This window comes from Lithobates pipiens, unplaced genomic scaffold (genome assembly GCF_037356315.1).
Source record: "Lithobates pipiens isolate NorthernLeopardFrog02 unplaced genomic scaffold, aLitPip1_a1.2 Scaffold_13, whole genome shotgun sequence".
Lineage (NCBI taxonomy): Eukaryota > Metazoa > Chordata > Amphibia > Anura > Ranidae > Lithobates > Lithobates pipiens.
The window spans coordinates 219,471,554-219,491,034 of NW_027507718.1; the positions used below are offsets into that span (position 1 = coordinate 219,471,554).

The window sequence follows — 19,481 nt, forward strand, 5'->3', positions numbered from 1 at the left end:
TTTCTTTTGTTGTTTGCCTAACAAACAGGGCCAGGCCAGGATTCTGGTTTAAGTTTGGCAACCTATGTGATTTTTTTATGGAAGCTTTTTTTTTATTTTTTCTTCCTTATCACTGCTATTTTCACTTTCTTGGAGCAGCAGGTTCAGATCCTGAATGGCTCTGAAATCCACATCTGTAAGATTAGCATTGACCTCCTCTTCCTTTTTTGCCTGTTTAAACTACATACCTTTGAAATAGTAATTTTCTAGAAAATATATGTACATATTTGATGGACTCAAATTTGCCTATACTTTTATTGGAACAGAAAGAGAGCCCCAGGGACAACACCTGTTTCTCTTCTTCCGTTAGCTAGTGAGATGACAGATTAATAATAGTTAATCCTCCTTCTGTGTGGTCTTTACCATGTACAGTTCTATGCGTCTGTGTGTCTTGTGTGGTTGACTCATATTGTGCTTGTCTAAAATCTACCTTAATGAGTTTTTGGCGTGGTGCCCAATTCTTTCCCATTTTTCCTCACTCTGTCATTGGATTTATTTGAATTCTTACTCACTGGTGTTTCTATTCCACCTGTCTTTGTGCTACTATATTGTCCGCCACCATTACCACCATGTAATGATTCAGTCTGCTGAGTTTCGGTTATGCGTTTTGTCTCTGCAGTACTCTTTTTCTGGAGAATTCGTTTGCTGTGTATTTTTAGAGGTTCTATGAGTTTTTTTTTGTTTTCTTGTTCACTGTATTGTTCATGGACCTTCAGGGGGGGGCAGTTGTGCATATAAGGAACCAATGTCTTTATCAAGATTTTGAAGTTGTCGTAAATACTTTTCTTGTAGCAAAACCATTACTTTTTTTGAGCATTCATTCAATTTACTTTCCCACTTTTTTTCATATCATTTGTTATATTATCCAATGTAGGGACATTTTGAATTCTAAGCCCAGTGGGGTTTATATTTTCTCATATGCATCTCTCAAAGGACTTGATATGCCAATGTAAGGCAGATTTTTTCTCAAGATTTTTTTCAGACTAGAAAATGGAGAGGATAAATCTGACTCCACCTGTTCTTTAGTTTAGTTAAAATCAGTCTGAATATTGGACATCAATTCCTCTCATTCCCTGCCTTGAAGGTCCCCCATCTTAGATATTGTATGTAGCTACACACTTACTGTGGTTTTTAGTTCCGTCAGATATGTAAATCAGCGGAAATATCTTTTGGCAAGAGAATATTAAATTCTTGTTGGGATCCACCCACAGTCACATAGAACATGAGGATTGGGTGTATTGTCCACCCCATTTAATTCGGGTGACCAAATGCTCCTTGTGTTTTGAAGCCTCAGTGCTGCCTGTATATACAACACTTTGGGAAAGGCATTTTTGAGCAGTAAGATGATACTATGCAAGTTCACTGTGTGAGATATGATACAAAAAGATGCCATATGAGTGTTATGATGATTCTAAAAAAAAAGGTGCTTTATGTTGCAGAGTAATACATAATCCTTGAAGAAGACCTCTTTTGAAATTGTTAAAACGTGTTTGATTTCTCCAGATTCTTGATGCCTGGAATGTGGTGTTGTCTATGGTGCAATACTTGCGTCTAGCTAGGAGACGCCACTATAAAAACTTTCTGTAAAAAATAATTTATTTTCCAGAAGTGTATATGTCATATGTACAAAAGGTGATATGAAGCGCAGAGCTTCACATGTACTATATATGAATTTAAAATAATATTTTATAAGGAACTTTAATAAAATTTATTATTTTTTAAACATATTTTGTATATACTTGAGTTGCCTATGAAATTCCACTATAAGAGCAATTTTTTTTGTTAATTGGTCCTTCATTCTTCCCCTGCTGGTCCCAGGATCTTTTTTTGTGGAGGAAAAAATGCCATACCCTCAAGCCTTGTGTAAACTACAGAGAACTCAACAAGATCATCATTAAAAGCCGTTATCCTCTCCCTCTCATTCCTGAGCTCTTCCAGAGATTTCAGGCTACCCAAGTCTTTACTGAGCTGGACTTACGGGGCACCTACAATCTTGTGCGCATTAGTGTGGGAGATGAATGAAGACAGCCTTTCAAACTCGCTTTGGGCATTTTGAATATCTTTTTATGCCATTGTGTAATGCTCCAGCTACCTTCCAGCATTTTGTAAACATTTTTAGAGTGTTCCTCTAACTTTTGGATCATTTACTTGGATGATGACCTCATCTTCTTTGCCACCTTGGAGCTGCACAGAACCCATGTTTTAAAAGGTGCTAGCCACTCTGAGAGAGCGTGGACTCTCTTGCGAAAGCAGAAAAGTGTGTATTTGAAAAGACATCCATACAATTCTTTGCCCTAATAATTTCCATGGACAGGGTGGCCATGGAGCCTCAGAAGATATCCTCCATGCTGGAGTGGCCAGCTCCCACTGATAAGAATGGCATCCAAAGGTTTGTGGGGTTTGCTAACTTCTAGCGTAGATACATTTTCTAGCATTATTGCCCCGGTTACTCAGCAGACTTGCCAGGATACCATTTTTCAGTGGTCCCAGGATGCTCAAGCAGCTTTTGATAAACGAAAGGCCTTTCTCGCCTCAGCTCCCATTCCGCAACACCCAGACCCAGCTTTGCCCTATGTCTTGGAGGTCGATGCATCAGAAGTTACCACAGGGGCTGTCATGTGCCAACGTCAAGGTCTTAAAGCATTATTGCATTCAGTAGCTTTATTCTCCCGAAAATTGAGCCAGCCTGAAAGAAATTATGATTTGGGGGTTCGGGAACTGCTGGCCATGAAAGTTGCACTAGAAGAATGGCAATATCTAGAAGGCAGCTCACCTCATTCACTGACGATAAAAACCTGGGGTATCTCAGATCCGCCAAACGTCTTAAGACCACGGCAAGCCAGGTGGGCTTTATTCTTTTCAAGATTTAACTTTTATCTCGCCTATAACCCAGGATCCAAGAATGGCAAGGCAGATGCTCTCTCACGCATGTTCCCAGAGACTCCTGAGACTGTCATCCCCAGCACTATCTTGTCCCCTCAGAATTTATTTTTGATCCAACCTGATCTGAAGACTACTCTTAAATTGACTTCTGAATCTGAGACTTCTGCATTCAGAAAACAGGAAGGATTTCTGTGGCACGAGACAAGATTTTGTACCCCAAGGAGCCAGACTCCAGGTCCTCAAAACCTTCTGTGACCACCAGCTGACTGACCATATCGGGGTCCACAAAACTCTTGAGCTTATATAGGATTTTATCTAAGGCAAGATTGCAAGGATTACATGGGTTCCTGTACAACCCGTCTTCAAAATAAAGGTAGCAACACTCAAGCTTGGGGTCTGTTAAGACCAGTGCCTGCCCCAGTCCACCCTTTGAAGATGTTATCCATGGACTTTAGAATGGATTTGCCCTCCTCAAAAGGGTTCTCCACTATCCTGTTGGTAGTAGATCGCATGTCAACGTTGGCCCTGGTAGATACACCCTCAGCCATGAATACACTACACCTCTTTATCAAAAAGATGGGTTACATGGCGTGCCAAACAGCATTGTATCCAACAGAGGAGTGCAACTTGCCTCCGGTTTCTGGAGGGCTCTCTGCAAAGCCACCTATCATCCACAGAATAATGGCCAAATGGAGAGGACAAATCAGACTCTGGAGCAATATCTCTGTTACTTTTATTCTTTTGCTCAAGATAACTGGGTAGCTTTTCTCCCTTGTGCCGAATTTGCATACCATAATTCTGTTCATGCTACCACCAATCAGTCCCTATTCTGGGCAAACTATGGATTTCATCCTTCCTGCCTAATACTGTTCCAGAAGCATCATTGCCTGCCGTACAGAACAGATTAACCACTTGCCGACCAGCCGCCATCACACAGCGGCAGGTTGGCAAGGCTGCGTGAATCGCCGTAGGTGTACGGCAGCCGCTTCAAGAGCAATAGCAGATGTGCCTTCACCGCCAAAATCAATGCGCGTGGCCGGTGGCTGCAATGTCCACCGGCCACCCATGGTCACTCAGCAGGGAGCCAGAACAGGGATCTGTCCATGTAAACAAACAGATCCCCATTCTGACAGGGGAGTAGCGAGAGATTGTCTGTCTGTTCCTAGTGATCAGGAACAGTGATCTCTCTCTACTCCCAGTCAGTCCATTCCCCCCACAGTTAGAAACGCCTCCCTAGGGAACACTTAACCCCTTGATCGCCCCCAAGTGTTAACCCCTTTCCTGCCAGTGTAATTTATACAGTAATCAGTGGCTAGCACAGTTTTTAGCACTGATTTTTTTTCTTCCACTACCAAGTAAGATTCATTTGAATCTTGAGAAGTGGATGTCTGGACCTTTCTCATGGTTTGGCAGATGCAAAGAGGAAGCATTCAACCATAGGTAATTTTACTGGAACACCGTTTTCTATTCAAATGATTACATCTTAACCATAGCATCTTCCTAACCCTCTGGATCTTGACAGCATCCTGCCAGTTCGGAATTCTGGAGACTAGGACATCATCAGGAGAAAGTCTCCCCTGCCCAAATATACAGGTTACCCTATCTCCTTGCTATTCTTTTTGTTCTATTTCCTCATGCCTACATCTCAAAAGTTTCCGTTTCTGTGTCCCTTAGGAGATGCAGAAGCGGTGTATGGAGAGCTACCGTGAGGCATCCACCACAAAAAAATTTAACAGCTTAGGCTTTGCATACAGTATGTACACATTTACAATATTGTTTGGTCTTTTTGGACATGTTGAGGCCTTTAAAATTATCAGTTTCAATTTTGTCAGGACTGTCTCATAGCATTCACTGACTAATCTGGCGAAAAACTCTTGTTACAGTTGTGCAAACTGTAGTAACCAACAGGAGTCCACTAGAATCCTATTTATTATAATCAGACCAGAGAGAATATTTTGATTGGTTACTTGGGTTATATACGTTACACTAAAACAGTGCAATAAGCCTGATGGCTTGTACTGGTGTAAATAAAAAAGAAAATCATGTTTCCATTGGACTGTCCCTACTACTGAGATGAATAGAAATAGTCATAGCTGGCCACTGCATTGTGCTGTATTATAATTGTATTTTAATATATAACACATCAAAGTTACAATGTAGTGCTTTAACGCCCTATAATAATAACTGTTCCAGTCCGCATACTCTCGATTTTTAACATACCTTGGTAACATTCTTGAATATTTTAAAAGAGAAGAAAATGTTGTACTTTTTTAGCTAGGATTAATGTAATGTCCTCTTTCCTAAAGGTGGTCACCATTGCTTTACGGTGTCCTAGTGGGCGTGTTTATAAAAGACGGTTTTACAAGTCTTACAGTTCTCTTGTAAGTATTCCGAGAAACCTCTTATACATAACCAAATGTTACAGTTACTATGGCGTTGATCCATATATGTCTGGCTACTAATACCCAATCGTACAGGTCTGTATATATTTTTCTTTTGAGTATTGTCGGGACTAAAAAAATGTTTTCATGTCAAGTAAATATGATGAATATTGCAGCTTATATTTGTGTTAATTTACAGCCTGTAGGTAGAGCTTTAGGCTCCTCTTTCATGTTTTCAAGGCTCCCACCACCTGTTTTCTGTGAAATCATAAGGCTCTGTTCACATCTGAGCATAGCAGAATCACACAGATACCATTAATTTCAATAAACCTGCTTAATGTACTTGGATAATTATACCATATATCCTAGGTGGTGAGCTGCAGCACATTCTACAGGTGGGTACTAGCCACATACTAATAGAACATCTACTTTAAATACATTCTAACATGAAAATAGAAGTGGGGATATATGTTCCATGTATAATGTATTTGGTGACTATGTTGAATAAAGACACCTAGTTCAGTCTTTGTCAAGAACCTACAGAAAATATATTTTTAACTTTTTTTCTTATGCTTTGTGCAGTCAGTTGAGCTAACCTCAAACCAATAATATTTCCTCAGCTTCCTGGCTCACACTTGTTGCTGCCAATAAAAGAGGAAACATATCCATAATTAGACAGAGGTTACTGCTACAGTGCTATATATTGCTTCAGTGACATTGACGGATAAATGCAGCTACATACATACTAGTGGTGTACCACAAGGGTCTGTATTAGGTCCTATTCTATTTTTAATCTAGTTGTAAATGATGTAACTTTAGGTTTGATGCTTAAGGTATTTTTTTTTTTTGCTGAAGACAAAAAGGTATGTAATAGGGTTGATATCCCTGGAAGTGTCTGTAACATAGAGCAGGATTTTTCATTGCTGAAAAATTGGTCAAAGTGGTGGAAAGTGCAGTTCAATGTTTCCAGATGTAGAATCATGCACCTAGGGAAAAAGAATCCCTTGAGTACGATATTGTGGGTGCAGTGTTGACCAGCACTACAGAGGAAAAAGATTTGTAGGTACTTATTTCAGAAGATTGCAAAATGAGCAGAGTGTGGCCATGCGGTGGGAAAAGCAAATGGAGTTTTAGGCTGCATCACTAGAGAGATCACCAGCAGGAAGAAGGAGGTCCTGATTCCCCTATATAGATCTTTAGTTAGACCTCATTTAGAATTCTGAGGTTGATTTACTAAAACTGGAGAGTGCAAAATCTGGTGCGGCTCTGCATGGTAGCCAATCGGCTTCTAACTTCAGCTTGTTAAATTAAGCTTTGACCAAAAAAAAAAAATGGAAGCTGATTGGTTTCTATGCAAAGCCACACCTGAATTTGCACTCCAGTTACAATAAATCAACCCCACTGTGTTTAGTTCTGGAGGCCTCACTTACAAAAAGATAAGATAGAACAAGACCAGAGACAGACAACAAAATGGGTGAAAGGTCTGAGGCATAAAATATCAGGAGAGACTTCAGGAACTTAATATGTACTGTTTGGAGAAAAGAAGGGAAAGGGGTGACATAAATCAATATGAAGTTAAAATCAAGAACACGGGATATGACCTCAAGCTAGCAGGAAGAAAGTTCAAAACTAACAGTGTGCAGTATTATTTTAGGGAAAGAGTAGTTGTGAGTTAATCAACAATAAGTGGATTCAATCATGCTTGGGGAAACACATAGATCTATTCATACTTTTTTCTGCCATCGCTTCTCTTTTTCTACATCAATTCTTTGTGAATAATGTGTACCGATCTGACTCATTCCTGGAGAATAACAATCCACAGCCAGAAGAATCAAATACAATAGCTGCATTCTTAAGTCGATACAGAAAACGCATTGCCCCTAAAGAACGACCAAGAAAAACACAACAGCAAGTTCAATGCTTGTACAGTTCTATTTAGAGAAACCATATAGGAGAAGAGAAAAGAACTGCTGTCCCTCAACAACATTCCATCCATGGCATTGGCAAAAGCACAAAAAAAGATGAGTGTGTTTCTCTGGGTCCCTTGACTTGAATATGGAATTGTCAGTTTGTATATAGTGGTCATCTTTCACTGTATAAGTGTAAGAAACATGGACATTTTTGTGATAGTTGTGTTTTACAATTTTCACTAACAGACTGTTTTCTGTGGTTTTTATTTTGCAGGTATTGTTGGACTGGATGATGAAAATAGGATACCACCCTGTTTTTTATACAATTTGCACACCAATTCCTAAATCTTATCTTGAACTGAGAAAAGACTTAACACTGGAGAATATCGGCATTACAAAACATACAGTTTTCAATGTTGAAGAAAAGGATGTACTGTGATATTATATGAACATAATACTGTTGTGGCCATACTTGCGGTACTACAAGCCCTACAAAATTCTATTTTTGATACCTGACTGTGGCAGACTATCCTGCTGTGATATTGGCACATGACACTAGAACTGGAGCCATTTACACAATTCAGGGGTCTATTTGGCACCTTTGTAAATATTTGAAAAAAAAAAAACACATTATAAGCTGGCATTTTTATAATACTATTACTTGCTGGCCCGACCAATCTAATTGCTTCACTTTCAATGTTCAAGTATGAATTTCTTTGTAATAAACTGATAAATGCTTTATTTGGCTTGAGCAGGATTTTACTACAGTTTGATGATTTTATTTTCACAATTAAAGTTTGTTTATTTATGTTAGATTGGAGGTGCTGATTGCATTTTTGAAAGACATTGATTACTGACATGCACCCCAAGGCAGCCTTGAAGTGTGATAATTATGGGTAAGTTGGTCAAATTCTTATATTGTCAGGTAGACAGTACTGTGTGTATAGAAAAATATCGCCCCCTCCCCCCCTTTTAAAATAATCACATTTTGTTCCTTTGCAGCCTGAAATGAAGACATAAAGCAACAGTAAAAAAAAATGTTTGCGTCCTAATGCAGTTACTGTACTTAAATCGCAACTTTGGGCAACTGAAAAATTATCCCTTGCAGTAGGGCTGCGACTACACCATAGGGGTTAATAGCTCATTATGTCGAGGGTAGAGGAAAAAGGTTTTACACGCTCCACCAGTGGACTGTCCCTGGCATCATGATGTCCAAGGCAGAGCTTTGGACTCTGCTTTTGTCCTGATGAGGTCAAGACCCTAGACCGCTAAAGCATGGAGGAAAAAAAGCTGCAGGGACTGGTCTAGCTGCAGGGCAGAGAATTGGGTAAGTAAATCTTTTTTTTTTTTTTTTTTCTCTAGACCAAAAGAAGCATTAACCATTACAGTTCAGGCACATCCCCAAAGAAACTGTACTGAGTTAAATATGGAGGCCTCTTTTGCTCACCTCTTACTGAACATGCTAGCTGGTTGGTTGCCCCAACATCAATACTTTTTGAACGACCATGTTGGAATGACCATACAGCAAGTAGACAGAATCAAAGTCAAAAGTTCTGTAAGGTTTTCTCAAGAGTGACACAGAAAATGGTGAATATATTTGATTAGCATAAAAGCCTGACATCTATAATTTTCAGAAGTATAGGTCAGCAATAGTAATCTCCATATTCTTTCATGTTTTAATCTTTTGATGGTATGTCAGTCTGTTATTGTGAATGTGTTTTAAAATAGAAACTACAAATTCATTCAGCTATTCTCCATTACCACCTCTTTCAGAAAGTGTACTTTTCATCGTTTGGGGATTACCATTCTAGTGCAGTTCCTTTGCTAAAAAGGTTTACACATTCATTGTGATTGTCATCCCAAGTGGTGCTATTACTGGATTCTTTACACAAATGGAAGTCAATGGATCATTGACAGATTCTCTTAATTTTTTTTTTTTCATTGGGTCACAGTGGGAGTGGAAATCAATTTTAAATAATCTTAAACTGATCAAATTATGAGACAGAACAGACTTCCAACATAATATGTTTGGTATTGCGCCTTACTGGAAAAGGTATGAGCGGACTCTTGCTGTTTTTGCACTGCAAGGTAAAATCTTGCTAAATATGTTTTGTTGTCATATAGACACAGCCAGTTCATAAATATAACACATAGTTATCAATACTTCAAAAAAATATAATAGCTAGAAGACCTGTGAACTCTCTGAAAATTTAAAGTGATTGTACAGCTTCGCTTTTTTTTCCCCTTTAAAATGATAAACATTTTATATCCAGGTTGAACTGGATGGACTGTTGTCTTTATTAAACCTTACCTACTATGTAACTCTCATAATTACCTGCTCTGTGTAATGGTTTTGCACAGAGCAGCCCTGATCCTTCTCTTTCCAGGTCCCTGTTGGCGCTCCTGGCTCCTCCTCCCCAAGTGCCCCCATAGCAATCTGCTTGTTAGGGGAGCTCTTGTGTATGCTCACTCCAGAGGCCCCCTCTGTGTGTCAATTGACACACAGAGTTCAACTCTGAGGAGGCAATGCATATCCCATGTTAAAATTCTGATTTAACGACATTTAAATTTAGTCTCTTTTGCTAGAGGAAATGTTTTACTTTCCTGTTGATCTTGTCAAGAAACAGACCTACAGCAGGTATACCCCACCTGCTGGCAATCGGCAGAAATTAAAATTTTATAAAAACCCACACTATGGTGTTTACAATTAATACTAAATTAATTTGAATTGATGGGCTGTTGCTATTGTGTAAGGTAAAAAAAAACCCTGAAAGAAATGCTAAAAAATTATACTTAGCGCTGCTCCAATACCAATCAATGTGACTGAATTGCCCTAGACAACCAGCCACCGCAGTTATAATGTGGCAGGTTGGCTCGCCTGGGAAAATCTCTGTAGGTATACATCTGCCACTTTAAGACCCCTAGGGGGCGCACGCGCACAACCGGAGGCACGCCCGCAGCGTGTTGACAGAGCCGATGCGTGTACTAAGCGGCCGTAATGTTCGCCAGGCACCCGCGATCGCTCGAGAGACACAATTTAAACAGACAGATCTCTGTTCTGTCAGGGGTGAAGACACATCTGTTCATAATAAGTATGAAGAGCGATATGTCTCCTCCTTCAGGCAGTCCCCCCCCCCCCCCCCCACACAGTTAGAATCACTCTCTAGGACACACATATTTTTTACTCTGATCGCTGTTATAAATGTTAGTGGTCCCAAAAATGTGTCAAAAGTGTCCAATGCAATGTCGCAGTCCCAATAAAAATCACAAATTGCCGCCATTACTAGTAAAAAAAATAATAAAAATGCCATTAATATATCCCCTATTCTGTAGGCGCTATAACTTTTGTGCAAACCAATCAATAAACGCTTATTGCGATTTTTTTTTTTTTTTTTTTTTTTTTTTTTTTACCAAAAATATGTAGAATAATACATATAGGCCTAAACTGAGGAAGAAATTAGTTTTTTTTATATTTTTGGGGGGGGATATTTACTATAGCAAAAAGTAAAACATATTGCTTTTCTTTTCAAAATTGTTGCTCTTTTTTTGCTTATAGCCCAAAAAATAAAAACTGCAGAGGTGATCAAATACCACCATAAGAAAACTCTATTTGTGGGAAAAAAAGGATTTAAATTTTGTTCGTGTACAACGTCGCACGACCACGAAATTGTCAGTTAAAGTGATGCAGTGTCGTATCGCAAAAAATAGTCTGGTCATTAATGGGGAAAATCCTTCTGGGGCTGAAGTGGATAAAGTGCAAACATAATTCATAAAGTCCAATCAAAGATTAAGTCAATCTGTGCAAATAAAGGGCAGACACGTGTTCAGTTCCTGCTTGTGAGGATTCCAGTGCCACTCTGTGTTCCCCTCCTGGGTCCCCACTCACCAGCAGTAAGCTTTAAAGCCAAAAAAATCTTTATGCTACATCAGTGGTTATGGTGTCTCCTTCCAACCGTTAAACTTTATAAGATTCCAAGTTCTTTATCCACATCTATGGCTTAGGTATCACTTTTATTTTTTTTTTATTTTTTTACTCCAGTAAACAAATCTCCATTGCAATGGTATGGATTTAAGATGTACCAATGATCCTGGCAATATTATGCTATGTACAGTGGATATACAAAGTCTACACACCCGTTAAAATGTAATTTCTGTGATGTGAAAAAATGAGACGAATAAATAATTTCAGAACTTTTTCCAGCTTTAATGCAACCTATAAACTGTACAACTCAATTGAAAAACAAATCTTTTAGGTGGGGGGAAGTAAAAATAAAAAACTAAAATAATGTGGTTGTATAAGTGTGTACACCCTCTTTTATAACTGGGGATGTAGCTGTGTTCAGAATTAAGCAATCACGTTCAAACTCATGTTAAATAGGAGTCACCACACACCTGTCATCATTTAAAGTGCCTCTGATTAACCCCAAACAAAGTTCAGCTGTTCTAGTAGGTCTTTCCTGATATTTTCTTAGTCGCATCCTACAGCAAAAGCCATGGCCCGCAGAGAGCTTCCAAAGCATCAGAGGGATCTCATTGTTAAAAGGTATCAGTCAGGAGAAGGGTACAAAAGAATTTCCAAGGCATTAGATATACCATGGAACATTGAAGACAGTCATCAAGTGGAGAAAATATGGCACAACAGTGACATAACCAAGAACTGAATGTCTCTCCAAAATTGATGAAAAGACGAGAAGAAAACTGGTCAGGGAGGCTGCCAAGAGGCCTATAGCAACTTTAAAGGAGCTGCAGGAATATATGGCAAGTACTGGCCGTGTGGCACATGTGACAGAAAATATCCCGTATTCTTAATATTTCTGGGCTATGGGGTAGAGTGAAAAGACAGAAGCATTTTCTTATGAAGAAAAACATTGAAGCCTTGCTAAATTTTGCAAAAACACATCTAAAGTCTCCCAAAAGCATGTGGGAAAATGTGTTATGGTCTGATGAAACCAAGGTTGAACTTTTTTTTTGCCATTATTCCAAAAGATATGTTTGAGGCAAAAACACTGTACATCACCAAAAGAACACCATACCCACCATGAAGCATGGTGGTGGCAGCGTCATGCTTTGGGGCTGTTTTTCTTCAGCTGGAACAGGGGCCTTAGTCAAGGTAGAAGGAATTGGGAACAGTTCCAAATACCAGTCAATATTGGCACAAAACCTTCAGGCTTCTGCTAGAAAGCTGAACATGAAGAGGAACTGCATCTTTTAGCATGACAGTGACCCAAAGCATACATCCAAATCAACAAAGGAATGGCTTCACCAGGAGAAGATTACAGTTTGGAATGGCCTAGCCAGAGCCCAGACCTGAAACCGATTGAAAATCTGTGGGGTGATCTGAAGAGGGCTGTGCACAGGAGATGTCCCCGCAATCTGAAAGATTTGGAGTGTTTTTGCAAAGAAGAGTGGTAGCAGTCCTTTTAGTTAGCCCACTTCAGTTCGCTGCAGCAACCACACACCTTATATTACCTTCATTTAGTCCTTGGTATAGGTTCACCTTATCAACAGTTCATCTCACATGGCCTCATTTACATATACTTGCAGAGCAGTGTGAGTTATCAAGCACACACAAGATTCACATGGTTGTGATATGGTCGCCTGGTCTTCACCTGGCTGCTGTCCCTGGTTTGGATGGGATTCCTCACCTCAGCCCGGGGGGGGGGGGGGGGGGGGATCATCATCCCTGTCCCCCATCTTCCCTTGGCTATAGGTTTGGCGTCGCTATTGGAACATTTTGTAAGCACTTAAACTGCAGAGCTTCTTTATGTTGCCGCTCGTCTTGTCATCTATCCAGCAAGTGGAGAGGATGTGTGTCATCTCCACTTGCTGGATAGATGACGAGATATCATCTACAGGGCTCTCTGGTATTTTCCAACTTCAGTGTGTCCTCGGGCGCCCCTGACTTCCCATGGTATGCATGCAACCCTCCCTAATTGTGGAGGAGGGGGACGTGCCACTCAGACACCCGGTGGATGCTCTGCCAGTTAGTTCACTGGTATAGATTTTTCACCGTCTGTGCATGCTCTCTGGGGATCCCTGAAGTGAAGACTCGGGAGCACCTGTGAAGTGTCTTTGCATGCATCATTTGAGCATCTGGTTTCTCTCTTACTCTCCCCCCTGAAGGAGGGAATTATAGTCTCCGAAACGCATCGGGTGTGAGAAACCATATAACTGTAGTTTATCTACATACTTTACTCATTTTGAGAGATGTTCAAGCACTTCATGTATTTTGTTTTTAATGCATACACCCTTATGTTTCTATAACTTTATACCTTAAAAGTCCACCAATTAGGGGATCCCTTGTCTTTTTCTTCTCAATATTGGATGTGGCACAAACAATCTTTGGGTAACGGCGCTGGCTAAACACATTCTTTTTAACCCTAATGGTATTAAAGTTTGGAGTTCAAAAATCCATTTAATTTCATTCTGGGATATTTTTTGGATCATATTGGCACCCCTCCAGTGTTTGTTAATGGTGTCAAGTACATAAAAGGATAGACCAGCTGGGTCTTTGTCGTGTGCCATCCTAAAATGGTTGGACACACTATGTTATGGTTGTTAATGGTGTCAAGTACATAAAAGGATAGTCCATCTGGGTCTTTGTTGTGTGCCATCCTAAAATGGTTGGACACACTATGTTTTGGGAATCCACTATGTATGTTTATGTGTTCACTGACTTGGTTCTTAATGTCCTAGAAGTCCTGCCCACATACTGGTAGCCGCAGGTACATTCCAGGATGTAAGTTACATGTCTAGTACCACATGTTATGAATGGTTTAATGGGGTATTCTTCATTGGTTTGGTGAGAGGTGAAAGATTACCTTTTCCTGGGAGTCCTCCATGTGCTCCTACTGGGTGCACATCTTCCACATCTATAAAAACCTTCCAAGTTTAACAAAGTGTCTGCTATTTTTTTTTTGGGGGGGGGGGGGGGGGTCAGATATATTTCTTACTAATTTTGTTCTTAGACCTGGGGCCCTTCAATACAATAATTTAGGTTTACTCTGTAGTACTTTATTTAAAATGGGATCTTTTTGTAGTATAGGCCAGTATTTTTTTCTTATACTTTGTTCTAAAAACTTGAATTGTTTATTAAAGCCTGTGATAAAGGTGACATACTCTTTTTCTTCTTATTTTTTTGTTGTTAGGAGTGTGTTCCTGTCCTGTCTCCCACCTGTTCTGTTACTTTTAGTAGTATGTCATGAGGATAACCTTTATCTTTGAACCTTTGGATCAAAACGTTTGTTCTATGTAATCTGTGATGAATGGTACAATTTCTCTTTATACGCATGAATTGGCCTTTTGGAATGGCCATCTTCCACTTGGGGTGGTGACAACTCCTGATTGGAATATAGCCATTCCCGTCCGTGCTCTTAAAGTGTGTTTTTGTGTTCAGCATACCCTCTTGTTTAAAGATATGGAGGTCCAGAAAGTCTATATTTTGTTTATGAACTTTTACCATGAATTTCATGCCATAAAAACTGCTGTTGATATGGTTAATTTAATCTAGAGTGGACTCGGTTCCTTTCCATACCAGCAAAATATCGTCTATGTACCTGCGGTATGCAGGTCAGGCCAGATGGTACCATATATTACCTCTTCCTCCCATTTGTTAAGAAAAATGTTAGCAACACTTGGGGCATATTTGCCCCCCATAGAAACGCCTTTGATTTGGTTATAATGTTGTCCTCCATACCAAAAGAAGTGTCATGGTTATGCAGTGATCTTCCTGTTTGCTTACCTCCCCTCATGTGTTCAGACTAAGAGGCCAGCCACTTCCACCTGGTGGTTTTTATAACCTCTCCTCTAAGCATGGCTTCATCCCAGGCCCTATCAGGGAACCTTATATTAACCTGTGCACTGCAAGCCAACAGTGCTGATCAACCATTGTGTATTCCTTTGTGGGTTTAGCTTCCTATTACCTGCCGTGTGCTCTTCTGTTGTTCCGTTGCCGACTTTGGCGTGTCTGACTATCCCTGTTTGCCTGTGATCCTGACCTTTTGGCGTGTCCCTGACTATTCCTGTCTGCTTGTGGCCCCGACCTTGGCGTTGTCCCTCACCATCCCTATCCTCCTGTTGCCTACTGTGGGTGTTAGCTGGGGGACCCTGGGGTCGCAACCTGGAGCCAGTTGCAGCCAAGTCCATCCTCACCACTCGAGGCTTTGGTGAACACCTGCTGGCTCTTAAAACTCCGTGCCCCAGGGAATCTTACGCTCTAACCCAGGTGGGACCTGTCTCCCGTCCGCAGCAGTCAGCTGTTGGGTCCACAACCTTGCGGTGCACTCCTGATCCCTACGGTGTGCATCAATCACCTCGCCTCAAGGTGACCTGACAGTTTGATCAGCCATGGACCCGGCTGAGGTGCAGCTTCCTGCAGATGATCCATTGCAGAGCTTAGTTCGCAGACTTGAGACCCAAGAATCGCATCAGACCCAGGTGATGAGATTCCTTCAGGATTTGGCATCCCGTGCTGAACAGGTTCAGGCCTCATTAGGACCCCCGGTTCAACAACCTCAACCGCTATCTGCCGCTGCACCTATCACATCAGTCGCAGCCACACATTCATTACAACTACCAGCTCCGGCCTGTTTCCCTGGGGACTCCAAGGCTTGCAGGGGGTTCCTTAGCCAGTGCACAATTCATTTTGAACTTCAGCCCCAAAACTTCCTGTCCGAAGTTGCATATATCATATCCCTCCTGTCCGGCGAGGCATTAGCTTGGGCTGCCCCTCTGTGGGAACTGAATGATCCAGTGGTTTTTAGCCTGTCTGATTTCTTGAAACTTTTTCGGAATATCTCCTCAGCGGCTAGCGCTCTTTTACATCTCCGTCAAGAGTCCGCGTCTGTGGGACAGTATGCTCTTCAGTTCCGTATCCTCACAGCTGAATTGAGCTGGAATAATGAGGCCCTAGTTGCAACCTTTTTACATGGCCTCTCTCATAGAGTGAAGGATGAATTAGCAGGAAGATCCCTTCCTGCTGATCTGGACAGTGTCATCACCTTGTGTAACCAGATCGATATTCGCTTTCAGGAGAGGGCCCTGGAAAAAAGACACCAGCACTCCCCGTTCTTTAGGCAGCCTGAGCCCCCAGTCCCTTCTCTTCGATCCGAGGAGCACCCCTGCCTACCGAGGAACCTATGCAGTTGGGCTGGACTAAGTCATCTCAGGAATTACGTGCTAGGCGCAGAACTCTGGGCTTATGTCTCTATTGTGGGGCCAAAGGTCATTTCCGTGACACTTGTTCTCTTCGTCCGGAAAAACGCTCAGAGCTAATACATCTGGAAGGTGGAGTATTAGACCCTGAACTATCACCTTTTCGTCTTCTCCTTTCTGTGTTGCTTCATGTCGGTGCTTCCTCTCGTTCGGTCTCAGCACATCTGGATTCCGGAGCCGCTGCCAATTTCATGGATTGGGAAACTGCATCCTCCATGAGACTTACCCTTTTGCCCCTTACAACACCATTGGTGGTCTTGGCGATTGATGGCACTGTTCTCCCAGTGGGCCCTATCCGCTTTCAGACTCTTCCTGTTAAGATGTCAGTAGGGACACTCCACCAGGAGTGGATATCCTTCCTTGTCTTACCTAAGGCTTCATCTCCTATTATATTAGGTCTTCCTTGGTTACGGCTCCATTCTCCACACGTTGACTGGTCTGCTGGACAGATCCTGGCTTGGGGTTCCTCCTGTTCCTCTTCCTGCCTACTCACGGGTACCCCAAAGGAGAAACTTCCTGTTACCACCATCCCAGTATCTTCTGCTCTTCCCGCTGTATATAGTAATCTCTGGGATGCGTCCTGCAATAGTCGGATTAATGCACTCTCTAGGTCATGTGGTACTCTGGATGAGGGGCCCACCTATGAACCTGAGTCGATCATTCACTCCAGTTCGCATAACCATTTACCGTTGCCTGTCCCTAATCTCCCTTGGACGCACAGCCAGGCTAACTTGTTTGCAAGTTCCACAGTTGCTATGCCCTGTGATGCGATTGAGATGGTCACTACGCCTGACAATACTATTCAGTCGACCTCTGCACCAGTTATGCCAGTCCAGCCCATGCCCAATGAGCTTCCTGGCATAGAATACCTCATTCGGCCAGGAGGGGTTTTCAATCTTTTTCTCAGGGTTCTCTGCATTCTGTTGGTGTTGCAGCTATCCAGCTTGACTCTTGTAACATGTCACCTTCTAACCAACCTGACCTCAGGGATCCACTGACCTCTGCCCAGTCTCGTGGTCCTGTTATGGATGCCCAGCTCATCTTTAAGGGTGTGGGGGACCCTGCTCAGACTCCTGATCTTCTCATGCCCTTACCCATTCCTAAAAAGCCTTTAGTCCTCAAGTCCTCTCGTCCTCTCCCTACCTCGGTTTCGGTCTCTGAGGATAACCTAAAATACGAGGTTAGTCAAGTTTTAGATTCCCAGCTCCGTAAAGGCATTCTTCAGTACCTCGTACTTTGGAAAGGGTTGGGCCCTGAGGAGAGGTCTTGGATCACTGCATCTGAGGTCTTTGCTCCTCGTCTGTTGAGGAGGTTCCATCTGGAGTTTCTCTTTAAGCCTGGACCCAGGCGGGGAGGGGGAGGCCTCGTAAGAGGGAGGGTACTGTCATGGTTATGCAGTGATCTTCCTGTTTGCTTACCTCCCCTCATGTGTTCAGACTAAGAGGCCAGCCACTTCCACCTGGTGGTTTTTATAACCTCTCCTCTAAGCATGGCTCCACCCCAGGCCCTATCAGGGAACCTTATATTAACCTGTGCACTGCAAGCCAACAGTGCTGATCAACCATTGTGTATTCCTTTGTGTGTTTTAGCTTCCTGTTACCTGCCGTGTGCTCTTCTGTTGTTCCGTTACTGACTTTGGCGTGTCTTTGACTATCCCTGTTTGCCTGTGATCCTGACCTTTTGGCGTGTCCCTGACTATTCCTGTCTGCTTGTGGCCCCGACCTTGGCGTTGTCCCTCACCATTCCTATCCTCCTGTTGTCTACTGTGGGTGTGAGCTGGGGGAGCCTGGGGATCGCGACCTGGAGCCAGTTGCAGCCAAGTCCATCCTCACCACTCGACGCTCTGGTGAACACCTGCTGGCTCTTAGACTCCGCGCCCCAGGGAATCTTGCGCTCTAACCCCAGTGGGACCTGTCTCCCGTCCGCAGCAGTCAGCCGTAGGGTCCACAACCTTGCGGTGCACTCCTGATCCCTACGGTGTGCATCTCTCACCTCGCCTCAAGGTGACCTGACAAGAAGTTATGGGTCATAGCAAGTCTCAGGCCCTTTAAAATTGTTTCTGTCTGCATTTCAGATTAGTGAACTTATTCAGTGCCCTTTTGACTGCATTCATAGCGTCTTGTTGGCAAATGTTGGTATACAAAGATTCAACATCTATTGTGACCAAGATGCTGTTCTCATTGATTTCAACATGTTGTAAATGGTTGATGACATCTTTGCTGTCTTTTAAATACGATGGGCTTTTTGCCACTAGGGTTTGGAGAAAAACATCTACTGCATATACTCTCCCAATTGGGAGAATAGTGAATTTATAACACTCAGTATTAGCCTGCCTGGTGGTTTTGCTACATTCTTATGTACCGTATATACTCGAGTATAAGCCGAGATTTTCAGCCTCTTTTTTGAGGCTGAAAGTGCCCCCCTCGGCTTATACTCGAGTCATCGCTGTCTGCCCGCTCGATCAGCGTGTCGAGCAGACAGACAGCGGCCATTCTGATTCAAAAGCCGCGCCTCCGGCTCCCCCTTCGCCTGTGATAGGCGGAACACTGAATTTCCCAGCAGCCTGTGTTCCGCCTATCACGGACTTCGTATCATCCTCGTACTACGGACGAGGATGATACGACGTCTGTGATAGGCGGAACACAGGCTGCTGGGAAATTCAGTGTTCCGCCTATCACAGGCGAAGGCGGCGGCGCAGCTTTTGAATTTTACAATGGCCGCCGACGAACGAAGAGGGCACGGGACGGAGGCAAGGCACAGGACGGCACGGCACGGGACGGGACGGGACGGGACCGGAGGCAAGGCACGGCGGCGAGGCACGGCGGCGAGGCACGGCGGCGAGGCACGGAGGCAAGGAGGCTCGGCACGGGACGGAGGCTCGGGACAAAGGCTCAGGACACAGGTAGGCTGGACACACACACACACACACACACACACACACACACACACACACACACACACACACACACACACGGATACACACACACACACAGGGATGGATGGATGGATGGAGACACACACACACAGGGATGGACGGACACACAGGGATGGACGG

At 42.6% G+C, this 19,481-nt stretch overlaps 1 protein-coding gene across 3 annotated transcripts in view; it reads left to right on the forward strand.

Annotated features, from left to right (window-relative positions):
- UBXN8 (UBX domain protein 8) overlaps positions 1–8,026 on the forward strand; it is a 57,527-nt gene extending 49,501 nt beyond the window's left edge. For 2 of the 3 annotated variants that reach the window (XM_077476225.1, XM_077476227.1), the window contains exons 7-8: positions 5,229–5,303; positions 7,488–8,026. In XM_077476225.1, the coding sequence (XP_077332351.1) occupies positions 5,229–5,303; positions 7,488–7,652 (240 nt within the window). In that variant the 3' untranslated portion in view covers positions 7,653–8,026. Of the gene's footprint in view, positions 1–4,596; positions 4,676–5,228; positions 5,304–7,487 lie in introns of all 3 variants that reach the window. The other variant, XM_077476228.1, reaches the window with a different exon arrangement.
- The last annotated feature ends 11,455 nt before the right edge of the window (positions 8,027–19,481 follow it).